General features: G+C 44.6%; 7 protein-coding genes across 7 annotated transcripts; 3 read left to right on the plus strand and 4 right to left on the minus strand.

The window, feature by feature from the left end:
* Positions 1 to 566: 566 nt before the first annotated feature.
* N7495_009146 (fungal specific transcription factor domain-containing protein) lies at positions 567 to 2212 on the minus strand (the record flags this gene model as incomplete). Its single annotated transcript, XM_057211797.1, has 2 exons — positions 567 to 1784; positions 1844 to 2212. The coding sequence occupies 2 exons, from the start codon at positions 2210 to 2212 to the stop codon at positions 567 to 569; spliced, it is 1587 nt and encodes a 528-aa protein (XP_057058660.1).
* A 1666-nt stretch (positions 2213 to 3878) lies between these two features.
* On the plus strand, positions 3879 to 4447 carry N7495_009147 (uncharacterized protein; the record flags this gene model as incomplete). Its single annotated transcript, XM_057211798.1, has 3 exons — positions 3879 to 3963; positions 4010 to 4242; positions 4316 to 4447. 3 exons carry the CDS (start codon positions 3879 to 3881, stop codon positions 4445 to 4447), a joined length of 450 nt encoding a protein of 149 aa, XP_057058661.1.
* A 1542-nt stretch (positions 4448 to 5989) lies between these two features.
* On the minus strand, positions 5990 to 7639 carry N7495_009148 (CHAT domain-containing protein; the record flags this gene model as incomplete). Its single annotated transcript, XM_057211799.1, has 3 exons — positions 5990 to 6366; positions 6418 to 7064; positions 7161 to 7639. 3 exons carry the CDS (start codon positions 7637 to 7639, stop codon positions 5990 to 5992), a joined length of 1503 nt encoding a protein of 500 aa, XP_057058662.1.
* Positions 7640 to 12436: 4797 nt separating this feature from the next.
* On the minus strand, positions 12437 to 12742 carry N7495_009149 (uncharacterized protein; the record flags this gene model as incomplete). The annotated part of the gene is made up of 1 exon (XM_057211800.1): positions 12437 to 12742. The coding sequence occupies one exon, from the start codon at positions 12740 to 12742 to the stop codon at positions 12437 to 12439; it is 306 nt and encodes a 101-aa protein (XP_057058663.1).
* Positions 12743 to 12954: 212 nt separating this feature from the next.
* N7495_009150 (uncharacterized protein) lies at positions 12955 to 13431 on the plus strand (the record flags this gene model as incomplete). Its single annotated transcript, XM_057211801.1, has 1 exon — positions 12955 to 13431. One exon carries the CDS (start codon positions 12955 to 12957, stop codon positions 13429 to 13431), a length of 477 nt encoding a protein of 158 aa, XP_057058664.1.
* A 680-nt stretch (positions 13432 to 14111) lies between these two features.
* On the minus strand, positions 14112 to 14812 carry N7495_009151 (uncharacterized protein; the record flags this gene model as incomplete). Its single annotated transcript, XM_057211802.1, has 2 exons — positions 14112 to 14119; positions 14233 to 14812. The coding sequence occupies 2 exons, from the start codon at positions 14810 to 14812 to the stop codon at positions 14112 to 14114; spliced, it is 588 nt and encodes a 195-aa protein (XP_057058665.1).
* Positions 14813 to 15368: 556 nt separating this feature from the next.
* N7495_009152 (uncharacterized protein) lies at positions 15369 to 15999 on the plus strand (the record flags this gene model as incomplete). The annotated part of the gene is made up of 2 exons (XM_057211803.1): positions 15369 to 15385; positions 15456 to 15999. The coding sequence occupies 2 exons, from the start codon at positions 15369 to 15371 to the stop codon at positions 15997 to 15999; spliced, it is 561 nt and encodes a 186-aa protein (XP_057058666.1).
* Positions 16000 to 25360: the final 9361 nt, after the last annotated feature.

Here is a 25360-nt window from a genome sequence, read left to right on the forward strand (position 1 = left end):
ACAACTTCATGACTACTAAAAAAGTACGAAGATTGTTGATCAGGATTAACGGGTATTTCTTTAATCAAAGTAAAAGTCAATTCAAATAGTCGAAAAGGGTGAAGGAGTGAGACTGTTACTGAGTTTGGTGAAAGAGATAATCTACTCTTAATCAATCATTTTTGTGAATTTCGCAATGAGATATCACGCCATACTGATTCCAAAAGCTGAATGTCAGATTAATGTGCTCTCCACCTTCGGGCTGTGAGATCTATGAATTTAAACACTGATACATACGTGATAGCCAAGATCACACGGAATAAAGAGAAGACATTATCAACCTCTATCATGACATTCCAAAGCTCAGGTAAAACTGAGCCATGATAAAAGAGAATCAGCGGTTGATTCAGTTAACGTGTAATGCTCTGAAAGAGCATAACCTTTGGACGCACTCTGAGAAGAATCAAGTAGAAATCAACAGTATAGACTGTTTGCAATTTCTCTTTGAGCTTCTCCATAGTTATTGAAGGCGATGGCACTACAAATTAATTTGTCAATATCAAGAACGAATGTTTCGTATCAGGGTTTTAGAAGAAAACAAACATAATGTTATTGATCCCGTGAGATGCTCTGCTTGCTAAGCCACTTTGTGTGGAGAGATGGTCGAAAATTCCCACCGTGTGGCGTAGGATTCCTATTGTCTCATTAAATTCGACATGATCCCCTGGATAGAACAGGTTCATTGCCAGGACCACGGCTGCTTGAAAGGCATTAAAGCAGCCAATGCCGCGAGTGTACCACTTGTACGAGCTCAAATAATCAGACTCATGTAATGTTTGGAAGTTTGCCAAAGAACTCTTGGCATAGAAGACACATTTGGATCTTATGGTCCATATCTCAAGTGAGCGTTCCCCTTGAAGGAAGAGACATAGGGAGGGAGTGAAAAGAAGAAGGAAAAGCTGGCGAATCTTTATTTGAAGAATGTAAATGCTAGCCTGATTTTGTATATGCAATGGCCCATTGTTTGGATCAGGCTGATACCGTGTATTGCATATTTCAAGAACTGTTATGCTTTCTGCCTCGAGTTCAGATATGGAAAATCGTGGTTTCGGAGAGTATTTGAGGATTGATTCACATATCATGTTGGTGATCTTATGGATATGAAGGCTTAGGAGAAGGAAAGTCATCTGCGTTGGTGGGACGTCTGTCGATGAGGCCCGGTGGTTCGTCATGTATAGTTGAGTATTTGCCACGCAAAGATCAATATCATCAACGTCAGCAGGCAGATTTACATCTTCCATGAAGATTCGTTGATGTAAACTTCCAGAAAACGGACTTTGGACAGAATGAAGAACCATGAGTCCAGCCCAAGCCCTACGGCGCTCCTCTTGCTTAATCTCCCCAAATTCAAATATCTTTGGGTCAATATGGCAGCCCATAGATACAGCCACGTAGTGCGTAAATCCAATCAACTGCCAGTAAGGTAGGCCTTGGTGGAGCTTTGTGAAGCCTGTGATAAGTAGGGCTTGCAGGGAATTAATGGACCATTCATCCATAGAGCCATCAGCTGAGAGGCAGCGCTGTGCAGCAATTAAATAGCGTTTAGACAGCACTTGAATATTTTTACTCGCAGACATCTCCCAACTCAGATCACATAATATGGGATCGTCATCTTCAAGTGCGTTTACCGCCATGGCTAGGATAGAATAAAGTAAGGCCAGCCATCCCAAAGAAACACAATTTTGATCTTGGCAAAATACTCCATACTGCTCTTCGAAAGTTATCTCATGAACAATATGGAATAGCTTGATGTTGAGTCAGCTTTGGCTTAGATATTCAAGAATTCAGATATTTTAAGACTTACTGGCGAAGAGACACGAAAATAGGTTTCCTTAAGCCTGTGAAGATATTGAGGAGGTGGGAGAAGTGCAATGAGGTCCATGCGAGAACTAGCGCATTGAATCAGCGGGAACTGTAGGTCTTCATAGTGATTTATAGGAGGAAAATCCTCTAGGCATCCTGCTGCGGGGCTTATAGCAACCAAAGACTCGGATATTGAAGCTGCTGGCTCATAACACACGCGCATCTTCAGAGCTCTGAAAAGTTTCAATAGATAGCTCTTATCACCTTGGTCTCCTATTTTGCTGATGGGCAGCCCTGAAGAATTTTGTGACACATCAGGACCGACTTCGAGAAGATCATCCGGGACAGATACTCTAGCTTCTCTCCCCATTTTCTAGAATTCATTCCCCAGAAATCGAATTTGGTTCAAAAAGTCTTCGGTTTCACCATCCTTGGATGTAGCTTGACTAGCTGATAGTTGAGGCTGCGCAGGGTAATTACACATCTCAGCTCCTAATCCTCGTTCCGCACATGCCTGACACGGTGGACCATCTTTTGAGCAGCGTTTCTTTCTGGTATGACACTCATGGCAGGCGGTAGAGGTCTTCGTCTTCATTCTTATTTCTTGAGATAAAATAGAAAAAATAATAAAATTTGCGAATGTTCCTATACTCTTGATGAAAAGGGAGGAAGAATGAATTAATTCTCTTGTATGAATTTGAACCCTGCATCCATAGGCAATTTATAGTTCCAAAAAGATGATTATATATTATCACACAGTGATTCTTCGGTACGTGAACTCTTTATGTCATCACCCAAAAATCCAGGGCGTATTCCTAGGATAAAGGAGGTGATGGAATAGATCCTAGGAGCGTAGGTTGGCTTTTACCAAATTGTGATTGGTAATACTGTCGCATTGACTCCTTGGAGCTTCATGCTATCACATCTCCCAGGAGGGTGTGATAATATGCTTAAAGAGGTCCTCAAAGTAATCAGATCTTTATTTAGTATTCTTGTTCTTGTTTTTAATTCTAGCATGGGGGAATCAAAGTAGGTCGAAAAAGAAAAGTCAAAAGTTCGAAACCATGCATGGGAATATTTTGTATGTAGTGGAGTTCGACTCGCTCTTTTTCCAGTCCCTCTCCAGGATCTAAAGGTGATATCTTAGGGGTCTTTTTTAAAGATAAAGAATGACTCTAGGCCTTTGAGGAAGAGGAGATTAGTTACCATTTCTTACTTGTACTATCAGACCGATGATACTATCCCGGGAGCTTCTTCAGTGATCAAAAAAACAGAATGCTGTTTCTTACAGTCTGCTAAGGAGCTATAGGCATTAAGGATCCGGAATTATTGACCTTTTGGGCAATGTAGCTTTTCAGTCTTAAAAAAAACAGCTCAGCTTGACTATAATCTTGATGTACAAGACACAACTTATTACTTATTGAAAATCTCTTTTTCCGAATCTACAAAGGACTTTTGAAACCGTATAGAATCTCTTGATTTAGTTATGAAAATATAATTTCGCCGAGGTTTAAACATTGAAAAGCAACTATGTATCGCAGCTCTCGCTATCGTAGAATGTGATTCCTAAGTTTCACCACTGCGACTATTTAAATTCAACTTTTTTTTTTTTATTCTTAACAAAGTTAAGTTGATTATTGAAAACTGCTAATTTGTTCGTCGACATTCAAAAAGGCAACTTCAACATTTCGAAATCTCCCCTGGATCAATAGGAACAGAAGAAAAAAATTTCGCTCCACATAGCTTAGGGGTAGTTTATCATGTGATAAATCCCGAAGATATTCCCTAGTGAATTAATTAAGCCAAAACTTATTTCGAGTTTTATTTTTACTTACCAAAAAGTGAAGCAGGGTTGGCAGCATTAGGGCTTTCTTTTTGAACGCGATGTGGGGACCATGTTAAGGAAAATAGATCTCGTAACTCGCAGCGAATATTTGTTACCACAAATTTTAGTCTATTTAAGAAGGAAACATTTTCATAGCTAAGTCAGATTTGGTATCCTTTATCTTATTTCCATAATCATAAATCAGATTCTGATGACCCTAACCAGTAGAGAAAAACGCGCAAAGCGAAGGCAAGAATGCAGAGAAGCTTTAGCCATCCATATTCGTGATTATCACAGTTTTTATACCTAGCAAAGCTGTAAAATATTGACAAAAAATAACAGGACAACAGTTAGGAATTACGGTTGCTCCAGATCGAGTGCGTTTGCAGCCATGCGCTGAGGATGGTTACGCTTGGGCCGTTGTCAAGAATAATGAGCACTTGTTGAAGACGAGTCTGAGCAATGGGTCCATTGGTGTTTATGATAGCATTCTAAGAGGCTTAGGTCATTTGATCAAGGCTGTTATCCCTGGGACTTTAGAGTACACCAGGAAAATACCTAATTCGCACGAAGAGGTATGTGCTAAATAAACCTTATGCAGATTCTGTGAGTGGAGGCTTAAATTTTATCATTCTTCCTGTTATACAGATCTCGAATGTGGAGAATAGTCCTTATGCAGCAGCAATCAACAAGTTAGAACGAGAGAACCAAACTTTGACGGAAGAACTAAATCGGGTGCGCAGCTACTCCGGAGAGCTCTTGAGCAGAGATTGTGAATAGAAGAAGAGAGTACATAGTCTAGAGAAGGAGCTGAAGAGCAGTCAGAATCTAGTATTGCGGCTGCAAGAAGAGCTGGGTAGAACTAGGAACGGCATAGTCAAGGCAATGGAAGTCTTGCGACTCTGTCAAGAAATGCAAATGTAAGATCAAAACTAGCCGCAGGACGAAACCAGGACTTCTTCAATTACAATGCTAGGTGAGATGAATTCGTTATTAAGTATATCATGGCAGTACACAGTTATGTACATAATTTCAGTCTCGAAACACGAGAAAGAGTAAGAGGCCGAAATTCTACTTGAAGATGCGAATGCAAGAGGTTTGTTGCTTTTAAACCGGATATTAATTCGGGTATTATATATATTCAGAGATTGCCCCCTCTGTGTCTCCTAATCGAAAACAAATCCACTCAAATAAATGCTGAAACTCTTTGATGTCTTGATTCTTTACGATCATGATTAATAACTTTCCTCATGAAGCTTTCTCACAGGTAGCTTACTTGTATGATTACGGCTGCATCCTCTTCTGAAAATTCAATAAGCTTCTTTACCGCGGTGAAGTTTCCAAGTAGATTGTCTATCCAGCTGTCCACTGCATCTAGATCCCATGATTCAAAATCAATTCTCAATTCAGGGTGATCTTTAGCCAATAAGGATATCTTCCGTTGAATGGAGCGTGAAGACCGACTGAATCCTCGACGATGAAGTACAGTCATTCTCGAAATCGGTCTGACCTTCAAACACACATTGATTATTCCTCGGCCCACTGCCAAGAACTTAGCGTGAAAGTATTATTGGGCTAAGCGCATTTATGTGAGGCCAGCCGTAATTTTGATTATGAATGACATCGTGTATTTTATTTGTGCAAGTATTTTGTTCAGATACTGAGTTTATTCGATGATTGACATTTAAGTGCGGCAGATTAACAGAAATAAGAAATGTTTCTATCCTGGGCCGTGATATATAGTACATATCAGCAACCCCTATACGATAGGCTGCATCTGATATACTTTATGCACTTGATTCACTTAATGTAATTGATAATGATGCTGATGTGGAGTCATTGCCAGTAGTACGGGTGTTAAAACGGGTTCGAAGAGCACCAGCAGATGATGCCAAATTCGTACATCATGAGCATTCTATATCAATGTAATTTTCCATTCCACTCTACTTGAATTCCCATTAAAATCAAAACGTATAAGATATTCAGGAAGTCAAGGAGCCTTAAAGTTGCGCTAAGTATTATGACTCAAGATGTTTATAGACTACTCCATAAATTACCAAAAAAAAAAGAATTACAGCATAAATGAATGAGCCCCTATAACCTTAAATTTGAGTTAATGGGCTAGGCATGGGTAAACGACAGAATTACCTCACCCAACCCGAAGATCATGTCTAAAACCAATGCCCATGTCTAGACTGAAACTAGTCCCATAAGCTGTCCTATGGGACATGTCAAGGTCTATGTAGATTGAGCTGGGGCGCAGTCAAGATGAGTGTCCGTAAAGAATGTAGGAGAGCTTGCCCCCGGTGCTCTCTATCCCACTCAGGCGCCATAGTGGACGAACGATGCCCAGACATTAGGACTTTCAGTCTTGCGAATCTTTAACACAGCGCCGTGCAGAGCCTCGGCAATAGTCCGATTGCTGAGTGACCCGGTGGTCTGCTGGGCGAGATGATGGTAGAAATGAGATGCCACAGGCGCACAGACAGAGTCCTTCACGGACCACAAGGATGCGATCACGTGCCCAAAGCCGGCCACCTGGAACACGCTGGCCAAATGGATCGCCTCATCGGTGAATTCGTGCGCGGTGATCTCAGCAGTCGAACAGGCTGATAAGAAGGCAATACGCGCTCGTTTTACCATTTGATCAGAGATTTTCTGCACAGTCAGTCGATCAACCAACGGGCCCGATGGTCCGTCTTTCTAGAGAAGTAAATGGCTGGAGGATGGGTTGGTGGCATCAGACGAACCGTGACACGCAAAGTGAATTATATCGATCTCTTGCATAGCCTGTAGTACGGCCTCTGACTGGGGATATCTCTGCACCTGGAGAGTGAATTCAGAGCCAGCAGCATTTTGGATGGCCTCAATCTCGGACTCGATACCCGGTAATGATGTTTCCTGTGGTGTAGTGGGCATGGCCATGATAGCAACTGATGTTTGGGTATCGCGAGTTGGTAATCTGGACAGCTGGGACCGTGAGTAGGCGAGTGCCTCGATAGTAGGCATGTACGAAGAGATGGCATGGCCCATGGTGCTTTGCAGTGGATCCTCGTAATGTCCAGCGGCATAGAACGGGAGAAAACTCGCTGCACCAGTCCCCATCCACCAGATGCGGTACTTATCAGTTGGCACAGATGCTTGAAGCTCGATGAATTCCAGAATTAGCTTGACCCAGCAATCCCATAGCCAGAAAAGAGCTTCAGCATCGTAGTATGGCTTAGTAAGTCTGACGATTGGGTGGGAGGCCTGTAGCTCGCTTTGGACATCGCGCGGTCCACGTTGGGCTACGGCCCGAAACCGGGCTAGCATTTTGTTAAAACCAAAGTGATGGAGGCTTGGCATGAGGGGTAGCTCAAGAGAGTGTATTTGGTCCTCTAGGACGATCAAAGCATGGCTGCCAAGGTCCGTGATATTAACCGTTACTAGTGGACCCTCGGCGGCCTAAGCGGTAAGTGTTTGAACTTCAGGCTCCAGAAGAAAGCGCGTGTACCCTGGCTGTTGGCGAATAGCATGCAGGCAGTGTTCCAGCTCGCGAGCGGCTTGTTTCTTGCGCTCGAGTATATGTGCACTGTCTTTAGATTCCACGGAAGGTAAAGGTTGGGACAAAGTGCGCCGGAGGAGATCGTACTCACTGGCCAAGCCTGGGTGGTCCTTATGGAGCTGATCAACATCATTGCGGCTGTCAATCAGATAGCTGAGGATCAGGCCACGACCAAACTCTAGGTGTTGAAGAGCTTGGTTGGGCTTGTTTACATGGTTAAAGATGGTGCAGATATCAGCAGCTAGGCCTGTAGTCTGGGTGATAGCATACTGCTGATCCTGGCGGCTGAGGTAACGGCTGCAAAGGAGAGGAAGAAGCCGAGTGGTTTTCTCGGCAAGAGAGGAGGCTTTGTACCAGCGATTGTGTTTCATCAAAATGAGAAGTAGTCCACATGCTGCAAAGACGCGAGTCAATGGAATGGCAATCATGGAAGAAGCAGCATGTTCTAAACTTGTGAGCACTAGTTCAAGATCACCAGTGTTACCCGTTAGCTCATATCGACAATAAAGATGAATAGATAGGTTCTTCAGGTAGACTGCGCGATTGGGTTGATCGACAAGTGTAGCTTGCACGGCGTCTTGAGCTTGGCTGATGGCAGCTTCGAGATCGTCAAGATTCCCCGTTCGCTCATGTGAAGGGCTAAAGCTAATCTTGAATTCAGAACTAGCTAGGCACATGCTATTTACAAAATCCTTGAAGAACGTGAACAATTCGGGGTGGAATCGTGAGGTATGCGGTTGGTGGGTCACGTGGTACAACCACGTGACAGTTCACCAGGATTCAACCTGTTACATTACGGCTACATCTGAAACCAAATCAGATGTGGTGGTATAAGCTAGAGCCATTCGCTTCTAGCATTCGAGAAGCATGTTTGAAATATTGGGAGCCATCAAATACAGTTGCTATCGACGAATCTATGATCCTTGCTTTTGGACGTTCTCAACATACATTCAAGATGCCAAATAAACCAATTCCCCAGGGTTATAAGCTATTTACTATAGCTGATCAGGGATATATATTATATTGGATTTGGGCAAGCCGGCAGAAGTCTTTAGTGGAGGTAAAAAAGTTTGAAAACCTGACTATGACAGGCTCTATGGTAAGACATCGCTCTCTTTTATCTCTTATGGTTCATAGCCTGGTTTATAGCCTGGTTTATATCCTGGTTTACAGGCTATAAATCAGGCTGTAAACCAGGCTGTAAACTAGGCTATAAACCAGACTTAGAGGCTGTAAGCCAATATCACTCTTCATGTATTTCTCTATTTATCTCTCTAATAGGTCATTCAATTGATTGAGAAAGCTCTTCCTAAATGCCCGAATAGATATGTGGTCTATATGGATAATTATTTTACAACTATCCAATTATTCCAATATCTTCGGGATAGAGGGATTGGTGCCTGTGGGACAACAAGACCAAAAGCATCTAGAGGGCGTTTTCCAAAGGCTCTTCATATGCTAAAGGAGTCAAAAAAAGCTCAGAACTGGAATACTTTATATGGAGCTTCGGTCGATTCGGTCTTATGTATTGCATGGCAGGATAATAGTGTTGTCACAGCCTTGTCAACAGTACATACTATTAACAAGGCTTCAGATTGGATCACTCGTCTCCGAAAACGACCAGCGAAGACTTCCACGAGCGCGAAAATTGCCCGAGAGCCTTTCAAGGATTCCCCTACAAAAGATCTTCCTATTCCTTGTCTAATCAATGACTACAATCATGAGATGGGAGCTGTTGATCGGGCAAATCAACTTCGTGCAAGCTATAAGACACACCGGAAGACGCTTCGCTCTTGGTGGCCAATCTTTTATTGGCTTCTTGATATATCTATTGTTAATGCTTATTGTATTGCAAAGATTGCTCGCCAAAAGCAGGGTTTATCCCCAATAACTCAGCTTGACTTCAGGATACAGCTTTATAAAGAGCTTTTTGAAGAGGGAGAGAGAGAAAGGGAGAGGGAAAGATATAGGCCTAAGAGTGAGCCTGATTTACAGCCTGATTTAGAGCCTGATTTACAGCCTAGAAGGCATCAGTTGGAGAGAATACAGCGGCGAGCACCCTGTAAATTCTGCACCCAACAGGCTCAGAAAGCTAAGTCTCAGGGAAATCCTCCTTTCAATCCATTTCGAACGCGTTGGGGCTGTAAAGCCTGTAAGATCCCTTTATGTAGGCCTGATACAAGGTCTTGTTGGAATCATTTTCATGCCATACGCCAGCCTTTACGCGACAGAGATGTAAATAGAATGTAACTAGATAATAGAACTAAGCCTGTTCTAGTTTAGCTCTTTAATGGTAATAAGAAATAGGCCGTGTCATTTGGCCTTTTTGCCAAGGCGCTAATTTGGCCAAATTCGACAGTCAAGGGGATAGGAGCACCCCTTTATTAAGGGCCGCCGCGCCAATTTGACCCTTTTTCCCGCTTCTGTCCGAATATTAGACCAGTGTGTGGTTCTATCCACACTTAATATCATATATCGTGGCCTAGGCTACCTATAGGTCTATTTGAATAACGTATAGGATCCGTGCTTCTTATAGTGCCAGAACGAATGATTTTGGAGTTTCCTACTCCCCCTAAGGTGAATTTTGTTCACCTTGTTGTGTTATAGGCGGAATTCTGGCTATGATGCCTCCTTTCTTATATCTTTGTGCTTCGAGTAGGCTCTAACCGCTCCGTCTCCTCTCTCTGGCTTCTCTCGGTTGGGATTGGTTCTGTAGGCTCTCTGGGCGTGTCTATTCTAGTCCTGTTTGGATCCGTAATGCCGCTTCCTGAATGAGTTGGTCCATGAGTAGTTGTAAGGATGTCTAGCGGATAGAGAATAGATGAGATGAAGCCAAGAAGGTCAATTGTATTCAAGTCTGATTCTTGAGGAATCAGTCGTAGATCCGAAGAGGATTTTAAGTGGTTATGATTACATAATTCCCGCACTGTGGGAACACCATGACAGTAGTTTAGCTGGTAAGAGATGTAGCTCTATGTTGAGCGCCGCCGCACTTGTTGATTTAAATGCGCCACTTATGATGATTGCGGCACGTCGTTGTATCTTCGTGAGCTTATTGATGGCACGTCGTAGTTCCCCTACTAGAAGTGCCCTTGCGAGAGGGCAGTACTATGCCGAGATTCCGTATAACATCTGTGGTACCACTACTGCTTGGTAGACTTTGCGCATCGTAAGGAGTGAGGTTCCCCACATGGATTCTGTGATGCTACGGAGTGCCTCTAGGCTACCGTTGGCCTTTGTGAGTAGCTTCTGACGATGTATGTTGAAATTAAGATGTTTGTCGAGATGGACCCTGAGGTATTTCGCCGATATCGATGGTTTTATTCTAATTGACTCGTTGATCTATAAGGGCATCTCTGCGTGGCCCTATAGGTACGCTACGTCGATGTCGTAGATGTCTATTTCTGTATTAGTGATGATCTGCCGGTGAGTCTTTTGTGCTGTGTCTCCTCCTCTTCCCTTTCCCTTGGATTAACGAAGTAAATGAGTTCGAATTTATCCGGTGCAAATTTTGCGGCATGGCGTCGAGCCCAGGAGTTGGCATGACCTATGACTTTCACTAGTGCCTGAACATTGTTGTGGTATGACTCTGACACTACTATCGTTGCTACATCATCTACCCATCCTGATGCCTCTGTTTCTGCTAGGCCCTTCATGTTTAATGAGTGCACTAGTGGGGCATTAAACAGAAGGAATAGGATTGGTGAGATTGGTGAGCCCTGGGGAATACCTGTCGGTGTAGGGAATTGGTCGGAGAAGAAACCCGGCATCTTTATACAGGTTTTTCTTCCTGTAAGGAAGGACTTCACCCATGGTGTGAACACTCCTAAGCGCATTCTTTCCATGTTATGTAGGAGACGTTCGTGGGAGACGTTGTCATATGCTCCTGACACATCGAGTAGGAGCATGCTGTAAGGGTTTGAGTCCAATGCGGTTGGGCTACCGTAAACAAGAGAAGAACTAATATGAGAAGGCTACCAGAGGACGGAGGTGTGGGTGTGGTATCCCATAGGGCTCGATTCCACTAGGGTAAATTGGGGACAAGAACAACTCTTGAACTCCTTCAAGAGTCCAAAGACCTCAGAGAGTTAAATACATCAGGAAGTGGCGAATCTCTAACTAGCTTATCCGGGGAACCCCTGCTTCCCTGGCAGCTGGTTCAGCCAGCTTATGTAGAGAGTCCATTGCCTCTCTCAGCCTTCTTGCAACCCACGCCGTTACACATGCTGACTTTCTGCCCCCTTCCCCATGCCCAGTATATCCTATCGAGGATTCGTTGGATCGCATGGTCGACGCTGATGCCCTTCCTGCCCCCTAAATGGCCCTTCGGGAGGATATTCCGCTCTTCCGCTAACCATGCGATTCGCGTCGCTATGACTGATTCAAGCAACTTTCCAAGTGTATTGAGCAGTGCAACTGGTCTACACGATTTTGGTATCCTGTAGTTCCTTGGGCCTCCTTTCCGGAGTGTGACTGTGATCGAGCTCTGCCCAAAAGACATTGAGTAGCTTAGACAGGCCTACTTGCATAAACCACTACCCTAGTTTTTCACCTAGTAAATACAAGGCTTCAGGTTTAAGGTGCACCAGGCCTCTCCCCGTAGGTGACTCTTAATTTGCTCCCTAAGCATACAACACGGGCAGGTTAACTAGGACGACATCGCTTTGATGAACTAAAGTCGATCTCAGGCCCTCAGTGCGAGTGAGGTAGTTAACTCCCGGCTCTCTGTACACCGACACGCGCATCCGTCCTCTCGGGCTATATAGACAGTCTCTCAATAGGTCCCGGCCCTATCGCAGTGGCTGCCATTATACACCACGCACCGCGAGAGTATGAGCTCACACTCTCGTTTCGCGTTACCTAGAGAGGTCTCCTCTACTAGGCCGTCCGTGTCTTGCAGAGAGTCCTTTTTGACTTATATACACTCTAGCCAGCAGCGTATGTCGGTGACTGAACAGGCTGCCCGTGGCTAAGCCTTAACGAGTTCCGTCGATTGCCATTAGTTGAATACAAGTATTTTCTAGAATCCTTGTGTGTCTCCTAGGAGGGTGCCCGTGTCTCGGTGGTGCCCGTGTCTTGGCGATGGCCGGTCTAGAGTTTGCCCGTGGCTAAGCCTTAACGAGGTCTCTAGCAAACGGAATCGTCGAGTCTTAACGAGTTCCGAGCCTTAACGAGGTCTCTAGGCCTTAAACAAGGTCTGTCCAATATTAGCTTAACTACCTGCGTCAGCAGTTCACTACCGCCTCACCACATCTCGCACGATATGATCCCAGACCGTATACAAGCTCAGGGGTGTCCTGTCTTCTTTTTAGGGCGGCACCACGTTCGCTAGTAATGCAAGACCAGCTTTGGGCCCGAGTGCGAGTCGGGTAAAAAGAAGTCGGATGGTTTTCATATCCAGTATCCCCTGATTTTTGGTGTGGTTGTGCGGTCGGCGCGGGGCACGGTCGCACAACCACGTCGGATTCAATTTGGTCTCCCCAACGGGGATTAACACCGGACACCACGAGAACGAGAAGGTATGAATCCATTGTCCCAGCAGCCTGGCGAGGACTGCTGCCCAGTGCGAGCTCACTGGGGGCAGGTGAATGTCAGTCTACTTGCATTTTACACTCGGGGGATGAATATATGATTACATGGTATTTATTGCTTTCTATAGAGCCGTTTCCTCTTCTCTTCCACATATATCACTATTGGAGCAAACCTCCTTCCATATACCATTTGGGGAGTAACACTATTCATGATGGGGACTCGACGTAGAGCGAGAGTCGCCGACATAAAGAAATTGAGCAAGCGACTCCAGCGTCGGAACAAACGCATCAAGAAGCTGATCAGCCAGTTGAAAGCCGCAAATGCAGCATTTGTTACGTCCCATGAAGAGAACATAGGACTCAAGGACGAGATTGTGGCGCTGAAAATCGACTTACACACACTGAAGCACAAAGAAGCTACAGAAGAAGCTACGGAAGGCAAAGGGTCTGATACCTCCGAGGAGTCGGTCGACCTTTCCTTCGTCCCGGTTGAAGACAAACAGGTTGAGTCAACTCCGGTTACTGATGACGATGACGAGGGTTCGGACAATCAGACAGCGGGTGAATCATATATCGCGACTCCTTTGGTTGGATCTTCCACCACTCCTGCGACGACGGGACCTACGTATCGGTTCTTCAGCCCTGTTCTTATCGTAAAGGCGGATGGATTGCCCGACTTTCAAAACTAGAATCAGACCTGGCATGGCAACCGAGGCCACGAGTCTGAGCTGCCAGCTTACTTGGCGCGAAAAGTACGAATTGGCACCGCAAAAGAGTACGAAGCGACCCCGAAAGAAGTGGAAATTATCACCACCTGTCGAAGTACTGTGCGGAGGAACTTCCGAGTGCCATTCTTGAACAATGGAATGATGAGTAGTCGATGGCTCCTAAGGTACCGACACGGGCAGTTCGGACCTGACGATCCAGTCATCGTTTAGTGAGCGGCTTATATCTCGATTCCTATGAGTTTCTGCTTCCCACCCGAACGTAGGCTGTGGAAGTAATGTCTTGTCGATGAACACTTCCTTACCCTTGGGGTCGGGGGCCTGAATACCCAAACTGAATATCATTGTCTACTTTATCTGAAACTTGAATCCACTCCTGTTCAAGGACTGTTTAGGGAACTTATTTTCCTACCATTCTTAAATCAATCAAGACTATGCATTGGACACTCTGCATTCGCATGTAATACCACCCGTAGACCCTTCTGAGCCTTACTACTTGGGTAAATAATAAAGAAAAGATCACTTGCTTGGTGTTGTTGCATCCAGATAACCCTTCGGCTTCTGGAATGAGGGGGCCATTCCTCTCACCCAAATCACTTTTTTTTCATTATTGCAATCCTGAGGGTCAATTCGAGAGATTCTTGTCACTTGACTATTTCTTGTCAAAGCAGGCCACTCCCAACCTAAAAATATGAAAACTAGTCAGCTTGAATTTACTAATGCACATCAAATATTGATGTGAAAGTGGCTTGATGGCTAACTCACCTCCCCAAGCAGTATTAGCATCAAATTTATTGTCAGGATAAGCGTTACGATCAATCAACACGATGACCTCTCCACGCGCCGTCTCCCCAAAAGCCTGGCTTAAGTTTTTCAAGAACCGATCTTCATATTTTTTGATCACATTCTCACTAAACTTCTTCGCCACCATAGATTGTCTCAGTTCATACACTGTGTCCGAAAACCATTCGTTATCCCAAAGTCGACCCCAAATGGCAAACTTCCAAGAATTCTTCGTGGCTCCAATATCCTCATCGTAGTAATTTTCTCCCCAGGACTTTGCCACGTTGATGTTGAGGGGATACTTGGTGAAGAATATGTCTGGTAGTCTGGTTGCAACGTTGTAGGAGACGATCTTGGTTTTGCATTCATTTACCCCCGGGACTTTTTTCACTTTATCCCGGGATTCTAATGTGAATTCGGTCTGTTCTTGTGGGAGGCTGTCTTGTGCATAGGGTTCTAAATCAAGAATCTCGCCATGGTATTCTGGGCTTATGATGGGGAAAGCCGAGCAAAAGAGGCCGAGGAATGAAACCCAAAGAAGAAACCAGGACAAAGACACCATCTTGGGGAAATATATGAGGAGGGATCTAGATATTACGAGCAGCATGACAAGATATATAAAGCTAAAAAAGATCCCGAGATCATCTTACTGAGCGAGCGCGTCACTAGCATTAAGGACTCCACAGCCTTGCCATGAGTATCAGAATAATCCTGAGGGGCTTAGGGTACCCAGGACCAGCTCCTGTGAGAGAACATGCGAGATCGCAGTCTCCCTACCTGAGATGATGACATCCCAGCGTCCGAAAACTGACAGATCAAAGGAGCGTGTCAGTCAGCAGATGTTATTTTGTAGTTACTGTAGTTACTGAATGGTGGAAGTCCACTTAGTTAGCGCACGTCGGCTAATCGATCTGGTCCTGCTCCCGTGCTCAGGAGACCAGATGGGTATAGAATCGGACCCCACTAAGCAAGTGGAGAAAATATCATATGGTAAGGACGAAATATCGGTGCCTTTAGCCCACCTTCCGAAAATGTCTTCACTTGTCCATATCCACATTTGGATTTTCCCCACTTCAGAATATTTGCCCTTTATTTTCCGATCTTGTTAACGCCTCATCATGACAGAAGAGACTGAGTATGCGAAATCCCCTTTCCGGGCTGCTCTGATGATATATTTTAACGACTGATTCCATTTCTATATCCAGCATCATTGTTGAAAATGCCATTATCGAGCAAAGTGGTAAAGAGGACGCGATAAACCTAAAAATTCTGCTCGATAAACGCGATGCAATTCTCCTCTCAGAAGCAGCGCAGTATGCATCCGTTCCCGGGATCAGATGCTTGCTAGATCGACTTTCCCCAGACTTTCCAAATGCAAACCAGATTGTCCTTGAATACAGTGCTATGGCAGGAAACTTCAAAGTGTTTGATTATATGATTGAAAACTGCCAAGATTTAGATCTTGGGGTAAATTTGCGTTATTATGCTATATCAGGTGGTGTTGAAATCTGGAAGATACTTCTAAAGATCAGACCTGAACTACTTGACGAGCCCATTGGACATTTCGGGGATCCACTTGCGCTTTCAGTGCATAAAGAGAATAATGAGCTTGTGGTTTATCTGTTAAAGCAGGGTGCGGATGCGAAAGACAGCAATTTGTCGGGAATATCTGCTTTACGTTTAGCAAGGAAAAATCAGGGTATTACTGCTGATACGCTGCGATTACTTGAGAGCTATGTTGCTGACTAGGGGGGAAATAATCAATCCCCTTTCGTGGATTTCAGCAGCATCTATTAAACAAATGGTTAGTGGAAATAAGGGTGTTGTTGGTCTATTTTCATGCCCCAATTGAATCGTGTATTCAACATAAATTTACCGCTGAATTCTACCATCATGTACCTGAATTTGGTGCCCGCAAAAGAGTTGATAGCATCTTATGTTTCTGTTGTCGCTTCGGGTTTTAACATGACTATAACTAGGTAGTGTAGTGGGGAGCCCTAAACAGTATAAAGGAAAAAGCGGTCTGAGACGGCAGAACCATCTGATACCATTCATCTAGAAGTTGTGATAGTTACAGAATGTCCACCTTTACACACCTCTTCACTTTTTGACTCCCTACGCTTACTGAGCCTTCCCTTGTGATTGTGGTTGGTTTTTCCTAGCTGAATCGACCTGCACGTTCCGACCGTGCTGCCTAGAGCGTTCCCCATTTCAGTAGGTACTTTGAAAATTCGTCGTCTACGTCGTTGACATGGCATCGAGCGTGAGACTCATGCTTCAAGCATGTAATAGGTGTCATAATCGGAAAAATAACGCAAATTATTCGCCAACGTGGGCCAACTGCTAGATTGAGGGGTATTAGTCTCGATATATGCGCTGTAACAAGATATACACAGAAGATTACCAGTTTTCCTTTCATCTAACGATGTAAGTGAAAAAATGACCGGAGCATCATTCATGACACAGTAATTTTCAGGTCCTGAACGAGCCATCGAAAATCTGATCTTGCAATTAGCACTGCACATATGAATTGCCCCTAGCGTAGTAATATTTCTTTTCAGGACGTTATAGCCGCTGTATACGGCTAAGATATAACGTACCAGTACCTGATCTCGTCAACAACACCGATTTCAAAAACTGCCTGAGGCGCGAAAATTCAAGTTCTTCATGTTTTGCTTCATTAAAAATGCTCGCGAATCAACAAAGTGCTTAGTTTAGAGACCATAGCGAAGGATTCTCATGATCGGGCCAACGAACTAATCACTCCTATCTCCACTGTAGGCCTTTTATGTAGCGAGACTTTGGCGGCCTTTTTTTCTCTAATGTATGAGTTGATGGATCCTAATCTAGGCTTTCCCATGAACCGATTGATTACGCCGTTTGCATGTATCTTTGGCTGGGCTGGCACCAATCGCCCAGCGTACCTCGTCCGTGCAATAATTTTGATACGCGTGATGACACTGGTCTCTGGTCGACCATTTGCGGTCTCGAGAAGTTGCATCTGATATCTTTTTTTAGAATACTGAAGGGTGAGTCAACCTTTGTGGTCCAATTGAGCGCGTCCATTACAGCCCTTGTTAATATCGATAGCGCAGGTCCTTGTAGACGACTTTCAACCGGCCTAATATGCTCGGCGGCTCAAAGTTACCACCTTCACGCGCGATCGAGCTTTTGCTTGACTGTTTTATATCGTTTTCCGATCATATCTATGAGATATGAGAACTAGTGCTGCTCTTTTTGGGCTAAAGCGCCACATTGATGCATAGAGCTGAAATTTTGGCTCTTAACAGTTTGCACAAAGTGATAATGGAAATTTGGCTTTCACGGCTACTAATCTGTGTTTAACACAAGTAATGTATCCATTTCCAGAAACTTGATGACCCGCGTGTAAATGGAATGACATCTTTAGAGCGAAGATGATCGATGAAGCATCCGGTCTCATCAGAATATTATCAGATGTCTACCTTGACGAATGCACAGCTTCTCTTCATATTTCCAATTTTAGCAAGCTGGAAGACTGTTATATCCAAATGATCACTGGCCGCCGGCATTTTAAAGCAATTGATAAGCCTGCAGGGCCATTACAAGAAATCTGTTATATGCACGGAGATCTTGACAATGCTTTCGCCGATTTAGTCCGACAAGAGCACCTATTGATGAGCTTGGAAATCGATACTAGATCTTTTAGATCAGGAAATGCCAAAAATAATATGATGAAGCAAAAAATAGTATCCGTGATGTCTCTTTTATCTCGATAAACTGACCAATAAATATGTTAGACTTACCAATGTTCATATTAATCTACCTAGGTATGTGTCACTGAACGTAGTTGTCAGTATTACATACTAGAAACTGCGCCAGTATGGCTAGCAGATAGCTTGAGCTTGCGAACTTAGCATAACTAACTACGCAAATACGTTTTTTCTTCTTTTTATTAGGCCTATAAGTGACGCTCCGCTGGCCCTCCAAGACCCACTGCCGTGAAGGCCGTCAATTCTAAGCTCATTTACAGGCTCAATTCTAGGCTGGATATATAGTCTCTATATTTTTTTAGTAGGCTCCTAAGTCGCCCGCAAATGGCGGGAATATTTAGTTAAATCCGAGTTCCTGCGTCGAACTGGGCCTAAAACGTTAGTGACGGCTGTGAGAAGCGGATTCCGGGGGTTAAATTTAACTTGAGATCTATAGGAACTGGGACTGAGATAGTCACTGCTGGAGCCGGAATCGGGGTTTTCGCTTTCTTGGACGCTTTACCATAGCCGCTACAAATCGAGTAGGTCTTGAATATGCGATTCCCTTTATCCGATTGATAATGGTCAATAGAGCAGGTTTGATGGCAGGCATTGCATAGTCGGGGTTTCACAGTGTCTTCCATCTTGTTTGTTATGGAAAAGAAGAGAGAAGAGAGAAGAGAAAAGAGAATATGTTAATAAACATAACGATGTACAATTTCCTGGCGAATCAGCGTTGACGCCGAACCGTTCTAAGAACTACTATTATTGCGTATATCTCTTACCCCGGGAAACGCATACTCTTTCTGCCAGGTGCAGTCTCACCGTCTCCGAATCCAAATTGGATCCTGGCAGAAAGAGTGAGCCTTTGGTCATGAGAGTACGATAAACATGATTGGACAAAATAGCAGACCCACATCGGTTTACACATTATGATTGGACCAAATTACAATACTCGATTCATATTAGATGAAAGTTGCGCACCTAGGTATGGTGCCCCACAAATTGGGAAAAAAAGCTGGCTGGAGGATGTCAAATGAGAAATTGACCGTCCAACCAGAAATGGTTGACGAAACTGGATTGTCTATCTAGGGATGAAACCCGCTAAATACACACATTATGGGTCCTGCTGACATACGCAGCACACCCCTTAATATCGGCCCTTTGACAGAGGAGAGACATCACGTGTAAGATCGGTAAGTAAATAGCTTATCGCTTCGCTCAAGCTATTAATACATCTAACGAAAGACATAATGCACTACAATGAATGTGTAGATTGAAAATGACATTCTCTGATGATGATTAGGAGAGAAAGAGAAAAGAAGAGACTAGGACTAGATTATGGCTATCCCAACCCCTTGATCTAGTGCTTTAGGCGCCTAGGTGTCCGATAACGTCAGATTGTAAAGGACGAGCGAGAGCGGCTCATGATGGACGAAGGAAGCGGGTCTCGGGATAACTTCTCACCCTCGAATTTATGGTTTTTTATATCTACTTGATCAAGTAATCTAGAGTTCAAGGTTCTCAGTCCTTCAACCTAGCCCTTATTATCTTATAAATAGCTCGGCGGTTTTGCCAGTCTCAAATTTTGTCATATAAACATGTGATTGTTTCAAGTAACGGATTAGAACTATCATCTGTGGCGGCGGTTCTAACTTGAAACGACGAAGGAATCACGTTTCAAGCAGAAAGATTTTCTTTGTCGTGAATATAATAGGTGCTGTCGGAACATGGATATTGCAATCATGCAATACCATAAACCCGGAACGGAACAAACAGACCCCCGAGTCACGGGGGAACAACTATATTAGGAACTCAAGTAGCTACATGAATCGAACACATTTCACACCACTTTGCACAACGTATATACTAAGAATCTAGGACGAACCATACCCTTTTCCAGTGTATATAGTGCAACGTGTGAACCCTGTCCTTTCAACGTAGTTGATCGACACTGATCAGTTGACGAGCTGAATCAGACTTGGAGGTTATATCACTAAGTTATTGTGAAAAATCCTCAAAACCACGAAAACTCGTTACGACGATAAGCCAAATTCGATCGAAGAAAATACGATAAAACACTGTTAAGAGCATGAATTGGCACCAGCAAGCCCATTCACTCTTCCAAAAACACAATTTTCAAGTTTGATTTAGAAAACTACACCCTAGTTTCTACCTTTCAACACCTCCTTTACGACTACTTTTCGAAGGACATTCGACTAAAACTTTTCCTTTTCGCATTGGAAAAACTGGGGATACTCAAAAACCCCTAAAAATCTTCCCCTCTTTGAATTGTGGGACACCAGAACCCACTGGTGACTTGTTCAACTTCTCCACTTGTGACTTATCCGGCTCCTCCACGGATCCACGCTAGAATACAGCCAATCTCCCCCCAGCATCACCTATAGGAGCTATATGGCACCACCAGCATACCAGACACCATAGTTAATCAAATCTGCACACCGTGAACGAAAGCGTAACAACCGAGGGCAATTCGCACGCCATTCCCTAATCACGGAAGAAGACCTGACCCTACAAGACGACGACGAAAGTTCAGATCCACTCACCATCATTATGGACGGAACACCGTCGTATAGACCACGCACTCGGGGCAGCTATACACGAGCAAGTATGCCCGGATCATACACGGAACACACTAGCCCTACACCCGCTTTTAACCAGAGCAGAGGCCAAGGGTACCCCGATGAACATGTAGATAGGGACCAGACCTACCGAGAGGCGCACGAATCATGGGGCAACATGACATAAGAGGAGAAAATCAGATTCTACCATAGAAATGGTTTTGACCCACGGGAATGTAACTAGGATCAGCGTGAGGAATATATAACCACACGATTTACCTACTATATAACCACGGGAGTTATGGACCGCGGACTCTGGGCCGACTTCTAAGCAGACTTCAAGAACTGGACCGAGGAGGACTTTACGAAACTCGAACGAAACACCCTCCGATTAGTGTACCATACACTTATCCAGCGCGGAGTTTATGTGAGATGGACACCAAAACTGGCCGACTCCCTAACGGAATGCCTTATAAGGGAAGAAGAACATGAATGGACGGACGCAGAAATCAAAAACGCCTTTAAAGACATCAATGGCGCTATGAGAACTCTAGCACTCCAGGACAAGTTGAATGACATACTAGATGGTCCAAAGGGAACGACCGCCACCCGACGCCTATAAGATCCGGTCAATCCAGCCAGCCAGCTAAGCCAAATACCGAAGGAAATACCCCCCACCTAGCGCAAGACCCAGAACTAGACCTCGCATGTTTTCTCATCACCTCGGCCGGAACCACACGCGTATATAAACGTCCTAAATAACCGAGAGTATATGCGTAAAAGCCAAATTGGAGGTGTACCACCTGCGACCTACACCGGAAACTCAGGAGACAATCCGGGTGACGATGACGATGATGATGATAAGAGTGATCGTACTCTAAGAGGAAACAACGACCCAGACAATAGTCGTCATTCCCGGACACCTCGATCTACTCCCGACCTTGCCTTAGATAACTACGTAAGGCAAACGATAATAGTCATGAAGTCGATATCCGAGAGCCAAAAATACGATGGAAGCACTAGTCTCGACTTCAAGATCAAGATCTTCACCGACATCTACCAACGTGTGAGACTCCCGGAACAATCGTATATGGACGCATTTGGCAGTTTCCTTAAAGGACCGGCATTGGAGTTTTACTTCACGAACTCCCTATGGGAGAGAACCTTCGCGGAATCGTGCGAGAAACTTAGGGAATTCTTCGAAGGACCAGAGTTCTATAGAAGGCAGAAACAACTATGGGACAGCCAAAACCTTAGAATAACCATCCAAAAGAACCCCGACAAGAGCCTCCACCAATGCTTCAAGATGCTACTTAATGAGCTCTATAAGCTCCGACATGTAATCAATCCCTTATGGCGAACGGATGAATACTTGTACGAAAAATTGATTTCAGCATATGAAGGAGTTGAAGCATGCCGAATAACCCTGGCACACCTACCACCGAACCTCCCGGGACTTATCAACGGAATGCAGACGTCGATAACCACCTAGGAAAACGAGAGAAAATATAAGGAGCCTGCCACCAACAACCCATCCGTATTCCAGGCGGAGGAACTCCCTACAACAAACTTTGTGGAAAGGAAGTTCATGCGCACAAACCCTATAAAACAACCGCCTAGACGATCAACGAACCCTCCCTAAACGAAATATAGACTAGGAACCGGCAAGAAATGTGGTGTTTGCTATAAACCGGACTATATCTTATATAACCACACCAAGGAAGAAAGAGACGCGGCCCGAGAACGATTCTAAAGCAAATTTCAAAGAAATCAACAAGGAAGCTATAAACCCGCATACCAGTAATTCATCACCGATATGGAAGGACCACTGAACCAGGAGCCGACACCCGATGATGAGAGCGATGAGGAAATAGATATATTCCTGAACAACTACCTAACCACGAAAAACATAGGACCCGAAGACGACTCGGACTCAGAAAATGAAATCCTCTTCACGACTGGTTACGGAGCCTTAACACCAGGATTTACGGAACAACTCACAACAGAGCTCTCTAATAACATTGTGTTAGAAACCCTCGCAAAAACTCCCTATATATAATAGGAGAACTCCATGGCCCAAGGACCAAACACACCCTGGATAGGAACCGAGGAGGAATCGCCGTTCAGTTACAACGCAACCGCAACGGCAAAAACCAGGTATACAACGACGACTTTCATAGGAATAATCATTGATACGGGAGCAGCCTGTGTATCAACCGCCGGGCACAACCAATTCTTGGCCCTACAAAATTCGGACCCCTCAGCGACTCTAGATACTTCCATAGCCAACCAGATCAAGGTTCGCTTCGGAATCGGAGAAGCATCGTCGGCTGGTTCGGTCATATTAGAGACCCCGATCGGTACACTCACCTTCCACGTTTTCCACTCGGATACACTATTCCTCCTATCCCTTGTAGACATGGATAGACTAGGCATCTACCTGAACAATCTGGAGAACCTCCTTGTCCGAAAAGATGGCCTAAAAGTCCCGATCATACGCCAGTTTGGACATCCGTTCATGGTTTAGGACCAATCACTCAGGGCCTATTTGTCAAACATAACCGGAAATGACACGACAGAGAGCCGATTGACCGATATCGCATGCTACTTAACTGACACGGAGCTGCGAAGACTACACCGCAGATTTAGACACCCGTCCGTCCCTCGCCTACATAGGCTGCTACGCGCCTCAGGACACGAGAACACCAATGTCGCAGTACTCGAACAACTCACAAAAGTATGCGAACATTGCCAGAGATACGGACGTTCCCTAGGCAGGTTTCGGTTTACTATCAAAGATCCAGACACTGTTCGCTTCAATTACAACATTATCATCGATGTAATGTATATTAAAAACTCTCCAATCCTCCACGTGATCGATGAAGCAACCTGCTTCTAAGCAGCACGATGGCTACGCGACCTGACAGCGAAACATACTTGGGATATGTTACGCTAGTGCTGGATTGATATATACCTTGGTCCACCAGACCTAATTACCACCAACTCAGGCACGAACTTCGCATCCAGGGAATTCAAATAGAATGCGAAGACACTCGGTACCTAAGTCAAAACTGTCCCAGTGGAATCCCATAATTCCATTAGACTCGTCGAAAGATACCATGCTCAGATCCGAAGGGCATACGAAATCATCATGAACGAGATCCCTAGTACTAATAGGGAAATCGCCCTTCAGATGTCTGTAAAAGCCGCGAACGACATATCCGGCCCATATGGTCTAATACCTACCCTTCTCGTCTTTGGAGCATACCCACGTATGACAGAACTGGACGCCCCATCACCCACGATTACCTAATAAGCAACTGCCATTCGAAAGGCGATAGGGGAAATCCAGAAGATGCGCGCCACAAGAAACGTGTCCGAAGCCCTAGCGACACGTAACGGACCCAACGTCACCGCAATCCATAACCTCCTACTAAACTCGCCTGTATTAGTATGGAGAGAAGGAAATGGCGGACAACTTGGGAAATGGGACGGACCTTTCGCGCTTTTAGCGCTTAAAGGCGAAACTTGCATATTGAACCTACCACATGGCCCGACTCCCTTCCGATCGGTTGTCATAAAGCCATACCATATAGACATCGAAGATGTTGTAACCGAAGCGCAACCTGAACCAACAAGGGTATAGACAGAGAACCTAGCCGACCTAAGGCCGAACATGGCGGGAGAGAGGATGGAGACAAGAGCATCGCACAAAGAAAAAGAGGAACCCCCTAAACCAAAGAAACCTCGCCTCCAACAAATGCTGCATGTTGAAATCCCGATAATCCACCTACAAATCGCACAACACACGCCATTCGAGAAATCCAGGCAAAAGGAGATTTCGGGCCTACTAGAAAAAGGAGTGTTTGAATTCGCAAGACGAAGCGACGTCCCACCAGGAACCCGGATATTCAACTCACGGTTCGTGGACGAAATCAAGCACCTAGGCACTGAGAAAGCCTTTGAGAAATCGAGACTAGTAGTCTAGGCGTTCAACGATGCCGGCAAAGAGACGATTCTCACCCAATCACCCACCATCCAACGCGTAAGCCAGCGAATCATCTTGGCTATAGCGGCGATATAACCGGATATGAAACTTTACCTCCGCGATATCTCCTAGGCTTATGTGCAATCCACAACCAACCTAAACCAAAAATTCTTCGCACGCCCGCCGCGTGAACTCCGGGAGTTGTTCGGATTACCAGAGGACTCGATACTTAGGGTGATCAGACCATTATACGGGATCCCTGAAGCTGGAAATCATTGGTTTAAAACATACCATTCGCACTATATCGAGAAACTAGGAATGACAACATCGACATATGACCCCTGCTTATTGCACCGGAGCAATGCAGGGGAATTTGGAATCGTTGGACTATAGATGGATGATACACTTTTCCTAGCTAACCTAGCCTTCGCAACCAATGAACAGAAGCAACTAGATAAAGCGAAGTTCTTAGCAAAAGACCGTGAGACACTCGACCACGGAACGCCCTTAAAGTTTAATGGAGGAATGATTTCTTTAAACCTAGAAGGAATCACGCTATCCCAAAAATGGCAATGTAAAAAGTTGTCCATAATTGGAAAAACCCAGCACGAACCGGCCAAAATCAAGGAGTAGTACATTGCCTAACACGCGAGAGGTGCCTACATCGCGACCGTCTTATAGCCAGAAGCCGCGTTTGACTTAAGTCACACAGCTCAAATCATCAACCTAACAGCTGATGATGCAAATAACCTGGATAAGCGGTTATCATGGCAGATTCAAAATACAGCGAGAGGATTATCATTCATACC

Source organism: Penicillium taxi (assembly GCF_028828555.1).
Source record: "Penicillium taxi strain IBT 34144 chromosome Unknown utg000006l_segment0_segment0, whole genome shotgun sequence".
NCBI classification, from domain to species: Eukaryota; Fungi; Ascomycota; class Eurotiomycetes; order Eurotiales; family Aspergillaceae; genus Penicillium; species Penicillium taxi.